This window comes from Alligator mississippiensis, chromosome 5 (genome assembly GCF_030867095.1).
Source record: "Alligator mississippiensis isolate rAllMis1 chromosome 5, rAllMis1, whole genome shotgun sequence".
Taxonomy (NCBI): Eukaryota; Metazoa; Chordata; order Crocodylia; family Alligatoridae; genus Alligator; species Alligator mississippiensis.
In genome coordinates, this window is record NC_081828.1 from 159,498,353 (window position 1) to 159,521,262 (window position 22,910).

Genomic DNA, 22,910 nt, shown 5'->3' on the forward strand with positions numbered 1-22,910 from the left:
AGTATAAAATGCATTGCTGTTTTAGCCATCTCTGTTTTTTCTCAAATGAAGGCAGGATAGATTTGCACCATATAAACTAACTAAATCAGAGATGTATAAGCTTTCTCTTTTCTACACTGAAAACACAGGAGCACAACAGTACATGAAATTTGGGAAGTCAAATGCAGAGTGAATAAATAAATCTGCCCTAAAATATAAAAATCATCATAATGCAAGACGTGTTCTAATATGAATGAGTTATTGAGCATCATTTAGTTTATTTGCTATTTTCCTGCTATTGAAATAACTGCTTATATCATAAAGGTGTGTTTATCAGCTAAACACATAAATTGAAGTTAAGTCCCTCTTGTGGCTATTAAAATACAGTGAAGAGGAACTGAAATTTAATTAATTCTCCTTGTCTGTGTTCCAGTGTCTGTCAGGCCAAATCTGTATCTTTAATTTTGTGTCAGTCTGTTCTCTCACTACACTGGTCTTGCTCTGTTTAGATTTCAGATTCCTACCATAGCTGTTATCTACTTCTTGATAAACTTGGCAGAATGAAAGGAAATAGGTTTTTTGTGTATTTTTGGGATCCTGTTTCCTATTTGAGATCTGAGAAATGGCTTCCAGCACTGAGTCCCTTGGGAACGTATTTCTGCGTGGAAACTAGACTAGCATAATGAGAACCCTCTGTGCAAATTCAATATTAGTTCTATACCTAAGGTCAAACAAAAGTTAATGACCATTTGCACACCAGAGATTGGAAACCAACATTACATTTCATGCTCTTGTCATTTTTAAAACAAAACTAAATGCTGAAATAATAATTTATATTTGAATTGATTTAAATTACAAAACAAAAATATCAAACAGACTGGAACAGCATATGGGAGAAGTTAACATCATTGTCATCTGTGTGGTAGGTAGTTGCATGCCCACTTTATAAACACATCTACCCCATCCCGTGATGGCAACACAGTCCTAGATACAAAAGTATTGAATAATGCTTTAAGCAGGAGCTTTTCTTTTAATAGTTTTATTTTTTCTTTTCTTCTTTAATTAGCTGATTTAATCAGCTGATTGCACAGCTGTCTGGGCAGCTCCCCCAAGGGCCTACCAACTGCTGCAGAGATATGCATAGTACTTGGTGATGGGAAATCACTACAATAATTTGCATACATACATGCATGATAGCAGGTAGGAAAAAAGAGCTTAAAGGCAATTTCAGTATTGCTTATGAAATGAAACATGCTAATGATGAGCTTATAAAGCTGCATATTTATCATAATTCCTGGTAAAAGGTAGCAGGTTTGTGGTAGCTTAGGGGATTCTGGCTGTCTCTTGTATACTGGTGTTCGGGATATCACTGGTATTTTATTTTAGTTTTATTTTAGTTTTTTCCTTCATATCTATCTGTTTAACTGGGAAGGCAGAATGGGTTTTGGCTGACTGGTTCTAAAATCTGATCACCCCAAAGGTTCAATCTTTCTCTTCTCTCTTCTGGCCAAGCTGTAGTGTGATTAGCAAGTATGGAGGATCTGGCCTTTAGTTTCACAATAATATCAATATGGACTGTTCTTCATTTCCCCCTCTGACAAATTAGTATGCTTCAACTGACATTGCAATACAATCAGATGGTTTCAGCTGCCATAGTAACCAACCTCTTCTAGAGCTCAGTGTATCCCCTCCACAAATGCCTGGGGGTAATAGAGGGACCTTGCAGCAGATGCAGAGCTTAATGAGCAAAAATATCACCAACCCCAAATATTCAAAACCATGAGCTGGGTCTCAGGAAGTCTGAAAATGGCTTAAAACCACGAGGCTTGAAGACAGAAGCAGGTTCTGATATCCAAACTTTTAGGGTGAATTCACATTACATTTTTAAGTTTTTCTCTGCAAACTTAAGTGTTAGAAATGGCATTTTAAACTAATACATCTGAACTCTAGAATTTTTAAAAAGCAGAAGTCAGGAGACTACAAGAACGTTATAAGAATTGGCAATGATAAATATGGGCTAGCCTGAAATAGGAGGACTCCTCATAGAAAATATTCTTTCCAACTCCTTAACTCTTTTTTTTTTTTTCCCTGAGCCTGTTAGTCTGGCATAGAGAGTAACAGCCTCCCCCAAATTGCCAACAAGGATGAAAGAAGAAGAATAGGATCTGTGTGAGGCTGTTAGAAGAAGCAGAATATTCCCACGGCCACCTTCATACTATTCCATGTCTCCCACCCACAGAGAGGGCATTAGGTCCCTTCTGCCCATTTAGTCCTGATCTTGACCAAGAGAAAGCAATCTCAATCAAGAGAGAACATGTGATACATGTGGATATTATTGTAAGGAGTGGTGGTCACTAAAGAGGTAAATGCTGACTGAGGGAAAGGCAGGTGTGGGTTTTGTGTGTTAGAAAATCAAGTTAAATTTAATCCATCCAGGAAGAGCACAGGCCAACTGCAGAGACCTTCTCAGCCTGATAAACCCAAAAGCTTGCTTAAATTTTTTTCCCAACTATTTAAGTTGGTCTAATAAAAGATTTCAGATTCACCCAAAGAACCTTGTGTGCCAGTTAAATCTGAAGAACGGTTAGAGTATAAGAAAACACTTCTGTGTTTGTTTGGTTTTTTAAGATTTCCCTGTCAAATCCAAAATACCTAAGCATAATATCCATGTCTATTGAGAGCCTTGTCTCACCTTTTTAACTTCAGACACACCACCTCTGTTATCTTCTGAGCTGGCCCAAAAGATCAAGAATTCAGATGTTACTCAAAATGCTTGATTTTTACCGAAAAGGCTGACAAGTGATTCCCGTATTCCTACCAAATACGCTCTGTTGAGGCATGTGAGACATATCCCCAGGAGCAATACATATCACTTTTATGAAGTTCATATGCCCCTTGAGAATATGTCAACTTGGTCCAAGATTTGGTCTTCACTGAGCATTCTAAGTTTACACTGGGGCCAGGCTGAATGCCTGAGTGCCTTCCAACCATGATGCTGAAGGAATTGTTATTCACATGCGGGACCAAAGTCCCTGTCATTTGCTTGGGTGTCAGCTATGTTATTTAGGAGTAAAGTTAATGATGATGACAGTTATATGTAAGTACTTAAATATTTGGCTTAATAGGGTGTTAACTTTGAAAGCTAAAAGGAGGAAGTTCACACCTCTCCTGGTGTTATTGTTCCAGTCTGGCTGGCTACAAAATCAGTATTACATAGTGCTTTGGTTTGTGTTGTGAAAGTTATCTTTGAAACCAGAAGGGGTAGAAAGAAGAAACTTAATTCATAAAAAAGGAATAAAGCTGGGTTTCTGCACAATACAGTAAAACCTCTGGGAAGATCCATATACTATAGGTTACATGGATTGTTTCACATGTGGAGATTTTCATTGTCCTTTCCACTTTTTTCCTTAAAAAGATCAATTCATGCCTGTTAAAATCTAAGCTTTAATACTGGTATTTAGTTTTATCTAAAATGTTAGAAAATATTTACATTTTGTTGCATGATTTTTAAGATTATCATCCGCATATTTACCTTAAAAATAATCATACCCTGAGCAATCCCTCATGTTTGGAAACAGGCATAAAAAGATCCTTCCTGCCCCAATTACTTCAATTCACTGATGTTTCCTGGGGACTTTTCACCAGAGCAAGCAACCCTGTAGCCCACTTTTTTCAACTTTGGAGGGTTTTCTATTAGATTTCCCAAGTGGCAGAAACTAAAACATGCATCACAGGTAGACAACAGGAAAGACTGAAGTACTGCCAGTGCCTGAGGCCCCTGCCATAGAAGGGAATTGCCTTAGTGAGATATACTGAACTAGTCAAGTGAAAATTAAGGGTGTATACAGAATTGCTTTTTTTTTTTTGCCATTTAAAGTGCTTTATTGCTGTGATTTAACAGAAGTGTTAAATCACATTCATGTTACATTCATACCCTACCTTAATGTGAACTAGTTTTCATGTGTAGACAAGCTCTAAATCCCCTGTTTTTATGTGTGAGAGGAGGTATAGGGGCAGATGGAACTGGCTGATTGAGATAAATTATTATGGCTTTCACTTACCTCTAATCTACAGTATATGTTAATGTAATTTTACTTTTTGTAACATCCCTGTTGGAAACAGTAGAAAAAAAATAAGCTGAGAATGTTTTGTAGGCTGATATTTTTTGTGTCACGTTTTAGACTAGAATTGATTTCTCTGGATGATTGGTGGACCCTTGGTAATGGGGATTATACTGTACATAGTGACCCAGCCTTGATTTCAGCAGCATGTATGGCGCATGATTATTGTGCATCTAAGTGCATAATCCATTTAGGTAAAAAGTAGGTTATTTCTCCTTACAAAAGAACTCAAAAGAAATTAAATAAGCTTTACTTAGCAAGAGTGGTAATCCCCTTTGTGTACAAAAATGCAGCATCTCTCCTAGAAGGATGGTATACTCCAATATTAGTTTTATGGAAAATCTTCCAGCAAAATCACTGCTATAGTCCACAGGGGAGTAAGGAAATCAAATCAAACTGTGGCCTCCTGCTCTTTAAGTGACCATTAAAAATCTGCATCTTTAACTTCATAGGCTAATTTGCAAATGGACACATTTGAAGTGCACTTTAACAGGCTAATGCCCACTTTAACATCCTCACTTTGATTCATTTATGGTGACCTTTCCTGTATGTTAAAAGATGTGAAATGCTTTTAATATTCTACCTATGGTTTCAAACCTGGCTATACACACACTATTAAATATATGTGTTTTGGATCTAATGAACAGTTTTGTCCTTCAGTAATAACAGTGTTTGGTAAGACATCTCTTCCTTTGGAGTGGAGCAAAGCAGGGTTTGTCTTGGCATAAAGGGATGTGCTTGGCTTTGTCCCAGAATGTGCAGGTTTTAATGTACATGTCACATTTTAAGGAACTGTCCAGAATCCATGTTCTGTTTGGGAAATCATTTCCCTTCCCATTCTTATACCCTGCTCACTTTTCCTGTAGTTGAATTTGCAGTGGTAAACCTTGTTTGAAAAAAAAGAAAAGTCAGCTTAGCAGTAAGTTAGAAATTAATGCATAATTCTTTCATATTTCATTATTGAAATTCAACTATATGTACAAAAGTTCATCAGGACAATACCCTGTCTTATTAGAACTACATATGACTGTATTATGTGTGCAAGTTCAAGGAGATATTCATCAGTTCTTACATAACCATGAAAACACTGTATGTGCTTGTGTACATGCTTGTGGCCACATACAGGTATTATATTTCTGCCGGGAGAATTGCCACCCTAGAAATTGCCAGCGTACAGGCATTCATTCAGTTTCTTGTGAAGGAAAACATGCTAAATCTGTGAGAGAGATCTTCTGCCTTGACACCTGGAAGATCTCCCTTCCAAGGGACTTTCTCTCACTAGAATGAACATCTGTATGCTTCCGTCGTCCATGAGGAGGAGGAATTGAGCAGCAGCTTCCTCTGTGCTTTCCCCAGACTGGGGACAGGATCCAATCTGGGGAAGGTGTGGGGACATTTTTCTGCAGCTAGGGATGTGTCCAGCTGACCGTGGTCTCCAGGTTTCTCCAGACAGAGATGCCCCCAGTATCTAAGCTGGAACAGCTGTACACTCCTCCTCTCAGGAAGATTTCTACTGGTGTAAATTTGCCAGAAGTTTACAATAATAGAACCGAGCATGTGTCCATGATGTGTGCACATGTGTATTTGTGTGAAGAGAGAAAAGAGTACCAGTTTTTATATGACTAGAATTTTGTGAGCTATACATTTAGAATTTCTAATTAGACTGAGATAGGATGTTTTTAATGTGTGTTGGCAGAATATGTAGTAACTTGTTTCATACACAAATTATGAAGCTTTGGTCAGAGGTTAGTTAATCCTTCAGCTATACACTTCAGTTCTCTGGAGTTTTTAAGTGTAAAAAAACCCCCATGTTCACTAGGGGTGTGCAAAGCAGGCCATATTCGATTTGGATTCAGCCCAATTCAGGAGTTAGTGATTCGATACGTTGATTTGGATCGGTGTCCTGATTCAATTTGACTGAATCTGAAGATTCAATGTTGATTCAGAGAATCAGCAATTCGGTCATAGACACAGCTTTAAATGTTTTTTCTACATACCTTGAGGTACCAGGTGCAGCTCGTGAACACTGAGATGGCAGGGTGGATGGAGCATCTCACAGGAGTGCAGGGGGGCCCCCCGCATGCTTGGCGGTGGACCAGAAGTACTGTGCTGAGTGCACAGGGGACCCCCCAGACCCCTCCCCCCCAGCTCAGCAATCAGCTGCAGGGGTACCCTGGGTGCTCCCCCAGACTCAAGAGGCACCAGTCACCAAGGCAGGGGGCAGGGGGACCGCGCACTCCATGGCAGACCCAGACGTGGACCAGAAGTGCTTCTGGTCCACTTCTGGATCCGCTGCCGAGCGCACTGGTGACCCCCCACCACGCTCCCATGGAACACTTCATCCACCCCACCATCTCAGCATTCACGAGCTGCCTGGTACCTTGAGGTATGTAGAAAAAACATTTAAAGCTGTGTCTATGTCCAAATCGCCAAATCACTCTGAATCGATTTGGAGGGTTCAGATTTGATTTGGAGAGATTAGTGGGTCTTCTGATTTGCTTCAGAGATTCGGCTGCCGAATCGGGCCAAATCTTTCCCGAATCAAATCAGTGACCAAAGCTTTGCATAGCCCTAATGTTCACCTGTTTGGTTCTTTAAGTGATGTCCCTGGTGCATCGTCAAAATGTAGGTTATGGGGTAGATTATGGTTATCAGTTTTCTGTACTGGTAAGAGGTGGAGAAAGAGAATGCAAGGAGCCTTTTTATAAAGTAAAATTTCAACAAAACTAGTTTGGGTTATCTTTATCCCGCTCCAGAATTGGAGATTGGGCAGAGAAAGGAGTTGGAGTGGTACTTGCAGAGGGTACAGGGCTAATTGTTGGTACATCTGCCAAAAAGATTGGCTCCCACTTGCCTTACCCAGTTGAAATAATATTGAAGGCAGTCATTGCTGAATTTAGATTTTGATCTTTCTTAGTTGAAACTTAAACAAGTTGTGGTATTAACCTTTTGAAGAGAGGCAACTTGTCTTTCAGCTGTTAATTTAAGGTCTATTTAAATTGAGCATGGGGTAGACAGACATTTTCTGATTAGCTTTAAAACTGATACAGCTGAATCATTGGGAATGGGCTTTTAAACTGATTCAGTAAAAAAACCGACAAAACAAAAACTAGGCCAAGCCAGCTTAATTGGCTAAAATGTATCATGGTTTCACTAGTTGGATGAGGACGTGAGGTCACAAACTCAATCTAAGAGTAGTTCCGTGTGTGTGTGTGTATGTGTGTGCGTGCGCGCGCATGCGCGCACACAACTTTGCAATAGCGTAACTAGTACCCCACATTTCAGGGAACATTCTAGGCATTGCTCATGAGAACCTTATTCATTTGGGGGAAAATGAGAAAACTGAAAGAGAAAATTTGGCCTAGCTACAGATTCAGGTACCTCTGCAGTTGTCTATAGATTATGCAACTGATTGATGGCACCTATTATCACATTCCAGTTTCACAACATCCCTATCTCATTTCTGTCTGTCCTCCCAAAAGAGTTTAACACATAAACAGCCTGTATGACTTATAAGAGTGGAGAGAAATTGGGGGAGTGTATGATGTATAAGAGTGGAGAGAAATTGGGTGGGAGGGGGCTGGTGGAGAGGAATGGGGGCATAGGCACCGTTCGTGTTATATGGAGGCCTGGCAATAGGGTGCTGGGATTTTCACAGTACCAGTGAGCATACTAGTATGGTAGGGGTGGATGGGAAAGGAGGCAATGACCATATAAACAGAACCTTGCCACAGGGGGAGAAATGAAGTTCATCAGGACAATACCCTGTCTTATTTTGGGCTGATACTAATGGCTGATTTTAATGGAGCCATATTGGCCAATACCAGTTCAATTCCAATTTGCAGCTGGGCAGCTTGGAGACCAGTTTCGGGCTGTAAGTCTGGTGTGGGGGAAGGGGTGGGGGGATGGCATGGGGGCAGATTGAGACCCCTGCAGTGAGGGAGGGAGTGAGATAGGGGCAGGTGCTACTCAGCTGGGGTGGGGTCAAGCGTGGGACGGAGCTGTAGCTCATCCAGGGGCCTTGGGGCAGGGATGGCTCCCACCCTGCACTCACCCTGGGAAGGTATGGGGGGCATGTGCCCTGGGATCTGTGCAGGGTGGGGCAGGCTGCCACTTCAGGCTGGGGTGGGGCTGTGCCAGGTTCTTCCCAGCAGGGTGCTGGGCTGGGCTGCGCTCAGGGTAGGCGACAGCAGCACAGGGAGGGGGGTCTGCAGCCATCCCAAAATTCACTGTAGCCCCCCCATAGCCCTCTCCAAGTGCTGCCGCTGCCTGCTCCAAACACAGCCCAGCCCAGCTCCCTGCTGGGAAGAGCCCAGCACTGCCTCAGCCCTAGCCAGTAGAGGCAGCCTGCCCCACCCTATGCACAGTTCCGGGGGCACACGCACCCCCGTGCCCTCCCAGGATGGGTGCAGCAGTGAGAGCCGTGCACCAAGATGAGCTACTCACAGTTCTGTTCCATGCCCAGCCCTGCCCCGCCCTGCCCCACCCCAGCTGAGCAGTGCCTGACCCTGCCCTTCCTTCTCCCCACCCCTTCCCCCACAACAGACTTATCAGCCAGATGCTGGTCTCCAAGCCACCAGGCTGTGCTCTTGGCCCCATGCGTGCTGAAGCTGTGCACATGTACGGGGCATTTATTGGCCACATTACTAGCCACAAGAGGCAAAAAAGCCGATTTCTGATGCAGTCAATTTTCCCTATGTTGGTGCCGATTCAATGTGGGACTGATGCATCAGTGCACCCCTACTTTGGCCCATGTTCCACGTTTTATCTTCCCTACTATTGTTACCTGTACTAGCTAATTTAAACAATAAATTTAAATATAAGATGATCACTTTTTCTATCCTCTGTAAGTCAAGAAAATTGGCCAGTAAAGTAGAAATCCGTAATTTTAGGAAAACTGACTTCCACGAGCTTTGGAATCCCCATGGGGATTGGTTGGTGAGGCCCTGCAGGACCATGGTCTGATGAGGAAGGGGGTACAAGAAGAGTGGTTGTTCCTCAAAAAAGTGATCCTAAAAGCTCAGAGGAAGTCTGACACTTGGTGTCACTGATAACTGACACTCAAGACAAAACCAAAGTCCTGAATGAATACTTCATACTGGTATTGCACCAGTCCAAAGGTGCTAGCCTGCTTGACAGGATACAGGATGATCATGAGGGGGGTGACCACCCTCCATAGTTGGCATGGAACTTGTGGGGGAGCACCTACAAAGGCTAAATATCTACAAGTCAGCAGGACCAGGTGAACTACTTCTGAGGGTGCTAAAAGAACTGGCCGATGTTATCGTGTGACTGATGGCCATGTTATTTGAAGACTCATGGCACTTGGGAGAGATCCCAGAAGACTGGAAGAAGGCCAATGTGATGCTTATCTTTAAGAAAGGGAGACAGAAGGACCCAGGAAATTACAGGCCAATTAGTTTGACCTCAATCCCTGGTAAAATCCTGGAGAAAATTAGCAAAGAATCCATTACAGACAGGCTAGCAGAAGGCAGTATTCTGAGGCATGGCCAACATGACATCGTTACAGACTGGTCATGCCAGACCAACCTCATTTCCTTCTATGATCAGGTTACTTGCCACCTGGATGGGGGAAATGAGGTTGATGTCATATACTTGGGCTTCAAAAAGGCCTTTGACCTAGTCTCCCAGAAATTCGTCATGAAAAAATTGGGAAAATGCGGCCTCGACTACTTTATGGTCCAGTGATTAGGTAACTGGCTCCTTAGTAGGACCCAAAGAGTTTTGATTGATGGAACTGAGTCATCATGGTAGAGGGTGACCAGTGGCATCCCTCAGGAGTCAGTACTTGGACCAGTGCTGTTCAACGTGTTCATTAATGATTTGGAGTCAGGTAATACAAGCAATCTGGCAAAGTTTACTGACGACCCTAAGCTATGGGGGAGTGTTGTCACTCTCAAAGACAGGCTGGCAATACAGGCCGACTTGGACAGGCTCATGAAGTGGGCAGACCTCAACCTGATGTCATTTAATACAGAGAAACATAAAGTGGTCCATCAAGGGAGAAATAACCGACAGTACACTTACAGGCTCATCAGTGCTCTGCTTGCCAGCACCACAACTGAGTGAGACCTGGGCTTCATGACTGACAACAAAATGAACATGAGCCACAAATGCGACACCATAGCTGGCAGAGCTAACCAAACACTGGCATGCATCCACTGGGGCATCTTGAGCAAGGCAAAGGATGTCATCCTCCCACATTACTCAGCCACGGTGAGATCACAACTGGAGTACTGCATCCAGTTCTGGGCACCGCACTTCAAGAAGGATGTGGAGAAGCTCGAGAGAGTCCAGAGGAGGGCCACATGCCTGATTAGAGGCCTGGAGATCCATTACATTTTTTTAACGTAAAAAAATTCTCTGTCCTGTATGTGCAATTGTTCTTAACCTTTTCAGACTCAAGGCATCTCTTGGCAAATGTCAGCTCTTAGTTTCACTTGATTTTTTTTGACTACAGAAAACTAATAGAACAACTCTGTTGCCAAGAACTCAGAAAAACCACCATTACAGGTCAGAATGGTTATTAACACCATGGATTCCTATTTGAAATCTCTGGGTTTATCTTGTTAATCATGTTTGCACACCTAACAGTGATGCATGGCACTCCACAGTACCGTGGAAAGGATCTCAGTGCTGCAGCACCCAAGCTGAGACCTGTGTCTACTTGTGTCTTTGGCTTTGTTCTGCTTAAAAGGGTTTGCCAGTAGAACTAGGCTGATAAACCACTTATGAAGACTTGGGTTATACCAATAGAAAAGTGCTTTTGTCATTGTAGTTTATTCCAGTTCCCTAAAGGGAATAAGCTATGATGGCAAGAGGAATTCTGTGCTGGTATATTTTGTTAGCATTCTTAGAGCCTTTTCTGGCACAGCTCTGCTGACTGAGAGAATTTACACCCCTGACCAACATAGCAATGCCAGAATAAATCCTGGTGTAGATTAGGGTGGCCACCAACGCATTCCCAAAATACAGAAGATCCCCTTGGTGAGGGGCATGCCACCTTGGTCAATCTGCAGTGAGGTCCACCACCTCAGCCAGTCAGCAGTAAGGAGAGGGGGCCACCAGGCCTCTTTGCCAATCGGAAGCAAGAGGCGGAATCAACACAAAAAGGCCACCTCCCTCCCTATCTCCCTGGCTGGGAACCCTGCTTCTCCTGGCTGTTCACCTCCCTACCTCTAAACACAGCCAATAGAATCATGAGGACAAATGATTGACATGTATTTCCACCAGTGAACTGAAAAACAGGATTTTCTGCAGTCCATTCCTCATTTAGAAATGGACAGGAGACAAAGGGTTTAAAAACAGGACAGTCCAGTATAAAACAGAACCAAAGGTCACCCTAGTATAGAAGCATTTATATCAGAAAAATCCTTTTTTAATAGTATAGCTTATACCATTTGGGATGTTATGTAAAATAATTTTTGCTGATGTTAATTGGCTCAGGCATAATGGCAGACAAGTGCAGACAAGCCCTAAGACTTTTGAATGAAATAGGGGCTAATAAAAATAAACAAAAAGTAGTTCTCAAGTCTTCAGTAACGTTTGACTTGCCTGGTATCTCTGATAACATACTTCAGGGAGAAAGAGAGAGTGAGGATTAACTGAACACACTAAAATATAACAAGCTCACATGTGTATTGAAGTGTGTCCTTGACCTGGTATGGAGCCGATCTGCACAGAAATGTACTGAATGTTCCTTCAAAAAATAACACTGGGATCAAATAAATGGATAATATTGACATCAGCATTTGTAGATTTAACATATCCAGTCCATATTTGTTTTTGCTTAATTGAAACAAAAAAAAATTGTCTGTAGCAAGTAGTGTAACTAAGGTTGGATGTATGGGGAACTTAGTCCCAGGCACTGATTTAGAGGGAGCAGAAGAATGGTGGCTGCTGCTGCTGTTGGCCTGGCAGCTGCTGTTATTAGCCCAAATACCACCACTGATCTGGGCCCAAAACTTCCTACATGTACCTCTGCTTGCAGCTTTTGCTCTGGCACTTGTGTTAAATGATGTTAAGTTGTGTTAAATGGTGTTAAGTGAGTCAAGTCATCAATTATGATGCCTAGTAGTAAAAGATTTCCAAAATATTCATGTTCAGCTCCCATTTATTTCTAGTGATGATTTTGCTGAGAAGTGGCATTCTTTGTTAAAAGCTTGAGATTTCTGCTTACATAGAACTTTCAGGTCTGAGGTAAGGGATATATATGCCTGCTTACTTTTTCTGTTCAAATAGACCTTCACCAATCCAATGAAAGCAAAAGGATTTTTTTTTTTTAATCATTTCTTTATGAATCATTGGGCATTACATTTAATATCTAGGAAAAATTCTTTATTTCATTAAAACCCACCATTTTCCGAAGTATTAATAGGATGCTGAAAAATCACTACTTTTCATCCAGGGTTTATATAGTGGGAAAAGTAAAATACTGGCTAATTCATCCAAAACCATTCAGTGAGTTGATTAGAAAGTGAGGATTAGCATACAATCCTTCTGAACCATAGTTTTTTAATATCTAAACAGGACCTTGCTGCTTTCCATACTATTCTGATTTAAAACTGCCTGATTTCCATACTCTGTCCTCTTTTTTTTATTTTAGCAATTCATCAAAATGAAGAAAACAACAGCCCAGAGGACCTCCAGGATACCTCTGATGCACAGGTAAATGTATCAGTGTTTTTCAACCCCACTTTCAATGGCCCCTTACCAATGAGAAGACGACAGCTTTTTCCTGCATCCTAACCCATTAAACTGTATGATGCAGCAGGTATGCTAGATTTTTGTCTGCTGTGATTATTTATAGTAAGATTAATTTATTACACTGGGAATGAAATCTGTGTCCTTGAAATCAGAAGGTATTCTTGGGTAGTATATTTGCTGTGACTTTCTGTATGATATATACATTATATGCTTCACTTTATTTTTGAATTGCATCTGTTCTAAGTGGCATATATGTTGACATTTTGGTTAAATATTAAAGGTAAATAGATGTAAAGTGAAAAGAAGGCCTGTTATCCCTTTAAATATCTGCAGCTGCAATAGCATAAGTACACTTTTAACTGGAGGACTAGAAATCTGAACAGGAAGAAATTACACAGAAATCAATGTGAGAGGCAAGGTGATATCTTTTATTGCACCAACACATAGTTGGGATAATTGGATAGACTTTCAAATGGAAGTCAGAATAATGCCTTGGCTTCGAAAGCAGCTTGTCTAACTCTATCCCAACTATGTAGGTAGTCCAATAAAAGATATCGCCCTCAGAAATCCTTGCCTCTCACATTGAACTAGGGTGAAATCCAGACACCACTGGCTACAGTACTGAAACTCCAGCTTGCATTTGTGTTTAAGTGCATAGGTCTGATTCAAGTTGCTTATCATAATTGCTTTACATGAATGACCATTCAGGGTTTATTTAATCAAAGATTTAAAAACAGAAAGAGTACATTAAGTATGCTAAGAGCTAATAAACAGCAGGTTATTAAGATTACATGGACATACTATAAAAGAAGCCACAATAATTTAATGGCAGTATATCCAATGTTGTTAATTTATCAGCTTATAATTGATTGCAAACCTATTTCCAAAATTTGGCAAATAATATTCAGTGAGTTGACAATTAAGTACATAAAGTGTGCCAAGAAGGCACACTTTTAAGCAAGAGAGGTGAGAGAAATTGGGGAGTGCCATTGCAGGGCAAACTTCCTTTGACTTGGGATCTTAGTCTCAAACAACTATTACAAGCTTTCTTTTACCTTGAAACCCTTGAGTAGTTCTATTAAAAAAAAAAAAAGGAACTACACATCTGAATGACGCTAAGACATATGAAGTGTTTTCTGTATTGGGGCAAATGCACTTTCACCTGCTGATTAATGAAAATTGAACACTAAAGGTGCCTATACACAAGGCTGCTCCGACATGCTGTAATTCCAGTGCGTAGGAACACACTCGATTAATCAAGTCTGCTGGACTGAGGCAGTTACCACGCTGCAGCAGCCTCTCATGTCTCATGTATCAGCATCTCTGTGCTTCAAAATGGCAGTGGGGGTGCTGTATCTAAGTGCAGGGATACTGATACACAAGACACTCTGGGCTCTCTTTTCATTAGAGTGGCGCTATAATTAAGGCCTGTGGCAGGGCACTGGTTGTGCCTGCCACTTTAAGGGCCTGGAGCTGGCAGCTGCCAGGTGCCTGATGAGGGCAGCCGTTTTGAATCTGGGGCTGCCCATTTGCACAGGGCAGTTCTGCTGCTGGAGGCCAGGCAATAACACCGCCTGGCCAGAGGGCTGCTGGTGTCATCTGGAGGTGAGGGAGGAGCTGTAGGGGATGGTCAGGAGGCTCCTGGTCCTGGGCAAGACCTAAAACTGCACCCTGCCGGGAGTGGGCAGCCTGGTGGGGCTCCCAGTGGCGCGGGAGCCCCCAGGAAATGCCAGGCCATTTACCACCCTAGTGAAAGGCAGGTTGGGGTGCCTTAACCCCTAGCCCCCACGACCAGGTGGGTTAGCCCTTGTTTGGAGGGCCTGGAGGGCGGACCCTCGGAAAGAGAGAAAAGGCCATAGACTCAGGCCTGTCTGGACTTCCCCTGACTGGTCCATGCTGGGGCCAGGACTGGAAGAGTCGAAGGGCCGGGGGGCCCATTGCGAGGAACGCCCAAGAGCTGTGGGCCTGGGGTCCTGACTGGCCTGGAGGTGGGCCAGGGCTAGAGGAGCCAAAGGTCCTGGGAGGGACACACCCGGGAGGGGAAGCGGTTGAGGGAGCTATGCTGCCCAGGATGAAAGTGGATGAGACCAGCTGAGGGGAGGAATCCAGGTGGGGTTCAATTAGGAGGGTTCTGGGGCCCAGCATGGGGGGCCAGTGATTATGATAACACCTAGATGCCATCTGCAAGGCTTGAATTGCGGTGTAGAGGAGGAACGGAGCCGCAGATAGCACTCCCTGGCATCGGGGCAGGAAATGGGCAGCCTCCCACTTAATTGAGATCTATTAATTGATTACCAACAAGGCGTGGTGGGCGAGAAGGCGGGCAGTTAGCCCAGAAACAGGTGGGCGGGCCACAGTTAAATTGGCCCTGAGAAGGCCCCCTACTACAAGGCTCCACCCCCCTGACACACTCCTGGGCTAAGGACAGACATTCAGAAAGCCGGAGCCTGAACTGCTTCAACCTTTGCAGGTAGTCTAACCTGGCTAGGCTAAACCAGTTTGTAACAGGACAAACATGCTGTCTGCACTGAGGCAATATGAGCACATGCATATAGTTGCTCAGGCCAGGAGCTGGGGAGCACTAGAGCGGCTCTTGGCTGCAGGGAAGCTGGTGGGGGCATGGCCAACCCAGGCTGAGTTGGCTAGAGAGGGGTTTAATTCTCCCGTCCCTGTGCCACCAGCAGGGACTGCCTGGCACTCCCCCCTAGCTCCCTGCCCAGCCACGCCTCCTCCCTGCCACTGCAATGGGAGGCATCAGCCCCTGTCATACTGCAGAGGAGCACAAACCCCTTCCCAGTGAGGGGCTGCGCTGTGGGGCCAGCAGAGCTGTGGCCAGCTGTGCATGGCAGCGCCAGAGTCCCGAGCAGGCCAGAGCCCTGCAAGCCCCCTGCAGTGCTCCACAGTGCAGCCCCCACTGGGAAGGGGCTCTCTCTTTGAGAAGCCATGACAGGCTGCTGGCCATCAGGGTTACTCACTGGGTGCTGCTTCATCTGTCGGGTGGGGCTGGGCCCGGCCTCCATCACTGTTCTGCGGAGGGGGCAGCCAGGGGCCTATTCTGGGGTAGCTCTGCAGTTTATTCATATGCAGCACATGGAGACAGGTTGGAGCAGCCCTGGCTGGCGGGGGGGCCCTGAGGGTCAGCTTACCAGTCTGAGGCTGCTTCCCTGGCTCAGCATGCTGTGGAGGGGTTGGCTGGGGCATGAGAATACTTCAGTGTGGGGCTAGCTCAGGGTTGGGCAAAATGTGGCCCACCAGGACATTCTATCTGGCCCGTGGGGCCCCTAAAAAAAAAAATAAAAAAAAAAAAATTAGAAAATTAATATTAATCTGCCTCTGGCTGCCTGTCATGTGGCCCTTGATGGCTTGCCAAAACTCAGTAATCGGCCCTCTGCCCAAAATAATTGCCCACCCCTGGGCTAGCTGGTAAGCAGCCCTTGCACTGAAACACCCTCATGCTCCAGCCATTCCCTCTTGCATCTACACGTGTGCTACTGTGGAGTTCTTTACTCTGCAGCAGGATAGTACTTGTATTTACTAGGATAGTATTACAGTATATTTTATAGTATTATAGTATTTTTACAGGATAGTATTAGTATTTACAAATACTGTCTTGCTGCAGAATAAATTGGTTTACTTCAGCCTAACAGGGGCACACATGTGGACACAGACATTTACTGCGCAGTAAATGTCTTGTGTAGACATGTCCAATTAGGGCCAGAGATTTTTATAAGTGAGTGGGATGAAGATGTTATACCCTTCTATCTGCTTAAAGATCTCTGATTTCACCTTCATGTCACTTGTAGTCTATTCATTTATCAGTCTATTCCCAAGGGAATATTTTCCAGGACACATTGGAACAGAAAGCTTGAGGTCAACATTTTTGTTTTGCAAACCTCAGTAGTGACTAGTGATTCGTTTGACTTTCCTTCACAGTAAAATCTCTTGTGCTGTTTTGAAAATTACATAAATGCTTCTAATGAGAATAATTTTGTTCCAAGAACAAAAATGATGCCTTAATATAAAGCTTCTAATTTTTTTTGACATTTTTTAAATTGGAGCCAGATAAAATTTGCACCCATGTAATTTTCACCTGCATGTAAGTTGTGGGTGTAAATCTCATGATTTGCCCCTCTAGCTACCTGAGTGGGTTGGAATGAAAGCAACATTTGCTCTTGCAATGTTTGTATCTGTGCATACAAAATATAACAGCAACTTGCACTTTCAAGTACAAGGAGGGTGACCTTTAGCACTTTTGCTTAACAACATTAAACACATTGCTTAAAAATTCAATTTATATTGACAAGTGAAAACGACTAAGAATATTAAAATCTAACTCCATTCTTTTCAGCCAGCTTTCAGAAGCTGTCAGAATAATGTTAATTAATTAGTTGACCTGGATGGTTTCTTACGGTAGTTAGCAGAAAAATTAATCCATGTTCCATAGGAAGTCAGTCATTGGAGAAATCAGAATTACATGTAGGCCTGTCATGTACAGGCCTGTGTACAATGTATTGTACAGTACTGTCTTTCTAAACATATTTAACCCTTTATCATGGAAGTGGCCTTATTTATCCCACTAAGGTTAATGCCAAATTTTAAAGTATTTTCAAGTACCAGGATGATAATGCCTTCATTTCCCCCGGAGTTGGTTAATATTGATTATTTCTTTTTTCCTGAAAATACAATAAAGTTTATTTTATCATGTTCTCTACGTGGTTTGAAATCAGAGGTTGGCAATGTATGGCCTGCAGGCTGGAACTGGCTTGCAGAGCTTCTGGATCCAGCCTGCGGAGCTGGAGGACTTTTCCTGTGCCAGTGCCAGGCAGTGAGAAGCTGTGCAGCTTCCAGCTGTGCCTGCACTGCTGCCATTTCTTCCTGCCATCCCAGCTCTGGTCCAAGAGAGGCTGGGTGGTTTCTGCAGTGCTCATGTACCTCTGCCACTGCCACTTTCCCCAACTCCCCACTTCTTGGCTGTAGCATGGGTGAAGCTTCCAGCCAGTAGGGAGCTGCACCAGGGTTTGGGTGCCTGCAAACTGCATCTGGGCTGCCACTGTTTTCCCCCAGCCTCTGCTGCATGGATATGGTTTCCAGCTAGTGGGGAGCTGTGCCGGAGTCAGGCAAGTTCTGCTATGCTCGTGCCATAACCAATATAGAGAAAAGTGGCAGTAGTGATGCAGAATCAGGCCTAGATTAATCTTTTTTATTTCACTTGGCTTGTATACTTACTGCATTGAGACAGGTGGAAAGGATAACAAGTTCAGGAAGTTTTTGTCTTCCAGGATGCTTCCTTGAATAGTGGGGATAACCATTTCTTCAGTTAAGCATATTTACTTTAACAGGAGTTACTGGCCTTGATTAGGGGGCAGAATTGGGTCCACTGATTGTGAAATAAACCCTCTATCTTTATTTGGATACTTGTTCTGTAAAGCTGGAGCATACATACTACTTATGTGTATTTAAATACCTACACGCATTTATTTTATTTTATTTTATTTTATTTATGAAATAATCATACTAGCTAGGTATATTTTGAGCCTTTCAGTCTTATGAGGAAGACTGAAAGAACTAAAATTAAGTAGAGATTATATATAGAGAAAAAAAAAACTGAGGGGGGTGGAGTTGATAGGAGTCTTAAAATACCTTATGGGAAATTACAAAGGGAATGAAAATAGACTATTCTTAGTGGCCATAGCAGACAGAACCAGGAGACATAGCCTCAAACTGAAGCAGAGGAAATTTAGATTGGAGATTAAGAAGAACTTTCTCACTATGAGGGTGGTTTAAGCATTGGAACAGGCTACCCAGAGAGGTTATGGAATCTCTATCCTTGGATGATTTTTAAAGCAGGTTAGACAGGTGCTTGACTTGGATGGTTTGGACTACTGCCTAGAGTAGGGGGCCGGACTAGTTGCATACTGAAGTCCCTTCCATCCCACCTTTCCAATGTTCCCATATTCCCAAGGCTAAAAAGCACAATAGCAATTAACAAAGTCAATCAATGTCAATTAAATTATTGTTGCAGAAGGGCATTAAAAACTGTCTTGGTGTTAAAACTGATGGTAGCTTTTTAAATTACTAGGCCTTGCAGTATGTGCTGAAGGTAAAAAAAAAAATAGTTCAGTCAGAGAAAGTAGAACATTTATGATGAATGTCCTCTACATTTAGAACAAAAAAAAAATAACACTGCCTCATCTCACAGAATTTTAAATATAGGGGTTTTAATTTGGCTGCCTCATCTGGTTTTAGTTGTTTGGATGGAACATGATAAGGCTTTATAAATCAACATACTCGATTGGAATTGGACATTACAAAGCATACCACCCTTTGTGGGGGTGTGGATATTTTCTTTGTTAAAAAAAGGGATAAACAAAACCCCAATCATGTTCTGGCTGCCTTTTTATAAAGTGGCAAAAATTAAACGGGGAAAAGAAAAGGTTCCCCACCCTCCCTCTTAGCAGAGCACCCTTAAGGTCAAATGGCATTAGCACAGCCACACCACCACCCTGATCCTCCCAGTCTCTTGCTGTTATCCATCAGGAAACATCTGGACTAATAATGGTCCTGAGTGTCATGCAGCCAGGTCTCAATTATGCAAGCAAAGTCATCAAACCATGGAGGGTAATGTAACTTCATTAGCTAGTGACTTTCCCTGAAGTAGCATAAACTGTACAGCTTAGTTCTTGTCAGAAAATAGCATGAGGGTACCTGTGTATTTGAAACACCTCTATGTAGAGTAAATATCTGCCTTTACAGACTTGTCATCTTTACAAACACACCACAAAGCCATAAACTAAGTGTCATCAGACTATCCCAAGGTTCTCCGCTTGGTGGTATTCTATCTTTATAAAACAACTCTAATCTAGTACTAGTTTAAAACATGTCACAGTGTCTAAACACAATGACAGAAATAGCAACAGACAATATTAATTTCTCATTTGTAAAATAAGTAATTGCAGCATAACTTTCTTTTAAATTCTGTAGTTTAAATGCATAAAGAAATGCTGGAATTCATGAAGTGGAAGTTCTATTATGTTATTTTTAGGAGTGACTCTGTTGCACTTCATCCTTTTTCCAAGGTTGCTCCTGGCTAACTTTCCCATGAGTTTTTAACCTCTTGCTATGGTTCTCTTATGTAACAGGAAATAGGTTGACAGGAACAAACAAAATATCTCACACATAGTAGCAGTTGATTTAGCCAGCCCTGCCTTCATTCTTCTGAAGTAGATGCATAGAGTAAATTAGCGGTGCCTCCAATCTGATGTTGTTTCCCCAAGAAGCAACAATATAATCCACTTCAGCAAAAGGCACAGAATTACATGGATATGATTGAAAAGATGTGTTTATTGTAAGGTTAAAACTTGTGTCAGGGTCATGTCCTGGGACTGTGGATTTAAGTATCTGTTTGCTCTTTCTCCAACCCTCAAGGCAGGGGTTTTGTGCAAACTTCAAGAAAGAGATGATATTGGACGCATTGAACTAGTCCAGAAGCTGGCAAAGGAAAATTATCCATTTTTGCAGGCGGATAGAAAAGAACTTGCGAACACAGAACAAGTAAGACATTTCTTGTTTGTTTCTTTCAGGGTTATTGGTTATAGCAGTGTTGGTCTACTAAAAGGTATCCCATCTACCCAAAGAGCCTTGTTTGTTTGTTTGTTTGTTTGTTTGGAAGAGGAGAAAGAAATTTTCCACTTTGTTGTAAACCTCTGCTTTTTAACAAAGTCATTGCTTATGTTAACCCTTAACGAACAAAGAGTGGTGATGCCTGTCAGGACCTGGTGCATTCTTTAGCCATTGAGCTATAGCTGTTTTGTCATGCCTTCTTCATTTTCATCCTCTCAAATTAAGTACATATACCTTTCAGCAAATGTAAAGTAACGTTCTGAACTGTTAAACATTGGTAGCCTACAGCAGGAATAAAGCGCTCTTCTTGTATATACTTAGTGGGAGTGATTTCCGAGTATTTTCCAAACAAATGTTGGTAGCTTTTATGAAAAACTTTTTTCTTTTAAAATATTTTAATTAATCCTTTTGAGGGATGCATGCTTCCAAAGTGTAGTTCCTTTTTATTTTTTTAAGTGAATGGAAATTATTTTGCTTCTATAGTCTTTTGGATGAGGACATTAATGGGAAGTTTCCAACATGAGTTGCAAAGAATGGATTTAGACAAAATTTTTACAGCTTTTTAAAAAAAAAAAAAAAAAATGTCTTCAGCTATGTTACAGTGACTCAGCTGAAGAAAATAATTTTTTGTGCTTCTTAAATTGTTTATTCAAGTAATAATAGCTATAGACAGAAAATGCATTAAAACATGGACTGCTTTGCTGGTCATATTGTGGTTTGTTTGTTTTTTGTTCTCCAGCCAAAGGTTGTTTTACTTAGTGCTTTTGTGGCAGGTGCAGGGGGTTTGGAAGAGATGATGATGTGTGTCATGTACTGATCTAAAAAAATCTAAAACTCCTCAGGAAGAAGAATCCTCCCCAATCCTCTTGAATCTTGCGGTGTAGTTTTCACAACCGTCCCTCCTCAATTTTTACTTACCACAGTACAGAGATCTGTGCCTTCAAAGAAAATTACTTTTCAGCTCGCCCTCAAATCCAACAACACTAAATGTCAGAGTTATACAAAGGAAAAGAAAGAAGTGAAATCTTATTTGAGAGCTCCATGCTGTTCTGTTCAATAGCATATAATCTCCTGTCTTTTGTAGCTAAATACGTAATTGTATCCATAGGTGCACATAAGGAAAGGGAGTAATTAGCCAGGCTCAAATCCCTGTGGTTGAATGGTTCCTTGGCTGATCCACTAACTGCCAGTATCTGGCATTATTTTCATAGGTCCTTAGATTACATCAGCAAAACATAATTAAAAGTTCAGGTGCTGATGAATGTATGATTTTAAACCAATAAAGTTTATAATTATGTTTTAGAATTTTGAAGCAAGATTATGGGTTTTAGGGATTTTTTTTTCTCTTTAGTAATGTCAATTCAGGGTTTTTGTGACTGTGCTGCTGCATATGGTCATTCTACTATTCCTTTGGCATAAGATGAATTTGATATCAGATGGACTTCTATTAGCCTGTGTACAGTATAGCAGAATTAAAATAATTTTAAAAGGGAAAAGAACATAGGTTCTTATTGGTTTTAACCTCTCTCTAGTCTATGGACATTTTTTTGTTTTGTTTTGTTTGTTTGTTTGTTTTATAGATGTTGGCATAGTTTAGCAGAGTGACTGCTTCAGCTTTTCAAGACCTAGATGATATTGCCCATAATCAGGTTAAGTGCTACTATACTTCTGTTATTCTTATTGGGCAAGATTGTCCCTGGGCTCAGCCCCGAGCAAAGATGGCATGTAAGCTGCCTCGGACCATGAACGCATGAAGGGATTAACCCTTGACAGGTCAAGCTGTGCTGATTTGAAAAAAGCAGAAAATGTCACAACCTCTAACCACAGTTTCCCTTGCCCCAACAATGGCATGTTAACTCCTGGATGAATCAGAGCTACATTTGTCATGCCTACCTTTTCTGTATAACCTGCTCATTACCTCTGCTTTCAAATGTACAGCTTGCTTGTTTGTATGCAACTGTCATAGTGTGTTTTGTTCCAAGGTTTGTCTCTCTGTCCATATGTCCAGTACCTCAGAGGCTGAAGCACCGCTCATTCCCAGCTTGACTTCTGTTCTTGGGTTGTGAGGCTGGTATTTTACTGCTAGATTTAATTGCAGCAACAAACTATGACATCCCTCATTGATGCACTACTGGTCTACCTGACGTGTTAAGGGCTGGAGTTGTGGGTATGACAGGGGGATGGGGCATAGGGGCTAGAAGGGTGCCTAACACAATCTTATTTCTTTGTGCCCAGATGTAAGGTGTGTGCAGAAATCTCACTCTTTTATAGGTGTGTTATCTAAGATACCCTCTAGTGCATTGGTTTCAGTGAGACTACTTATAGGTTAGAGCAGGGGTTTCCAAACTGTGGTATGTATGCCTCTGGGGTTACGTAAGACATCTCTGGGGATGTATGTGGGATAAATTATTACTACCTGATTTAATTTTCATTATAATAATAATTGGCATTTAAGGTGTTAAG

At 42.1% G+C, this 22,910-nt stretch overlaps 1 protein-coding gene across 6 annotated transcripts in view; it reads left to right on the top strand.

The window, feature by feature from the left end:
- RAPGEF5 (Rap guanine nucleotide exchange factor 5) overlaps nt 1-22,910 on the top strand; it is a 267,204-nt gene that overhangs the window by 98,878 nt on the left and 145,416 nt on the right. For 5 of the 6 annotated variants that reach the window (XM_019497877.2, XM_019497879.2, XM_019497878.2 and 2 more), the window contains 2 exons: nt 12,727-12,788; nt 20,253-20,378. In XM_019497877.2, the coding sequence (XP_019353422.1) occupies nt 12,727-12,788; nt 20,253-20,378 (188 nt within the window). The remainder of the gene's footprint in view (nt 1-12,726; nt 12,789-20,252; nt 20,379-22,910) is intronic. The other variant, XM_019497881.2, reaches the window with a different exon arrangement.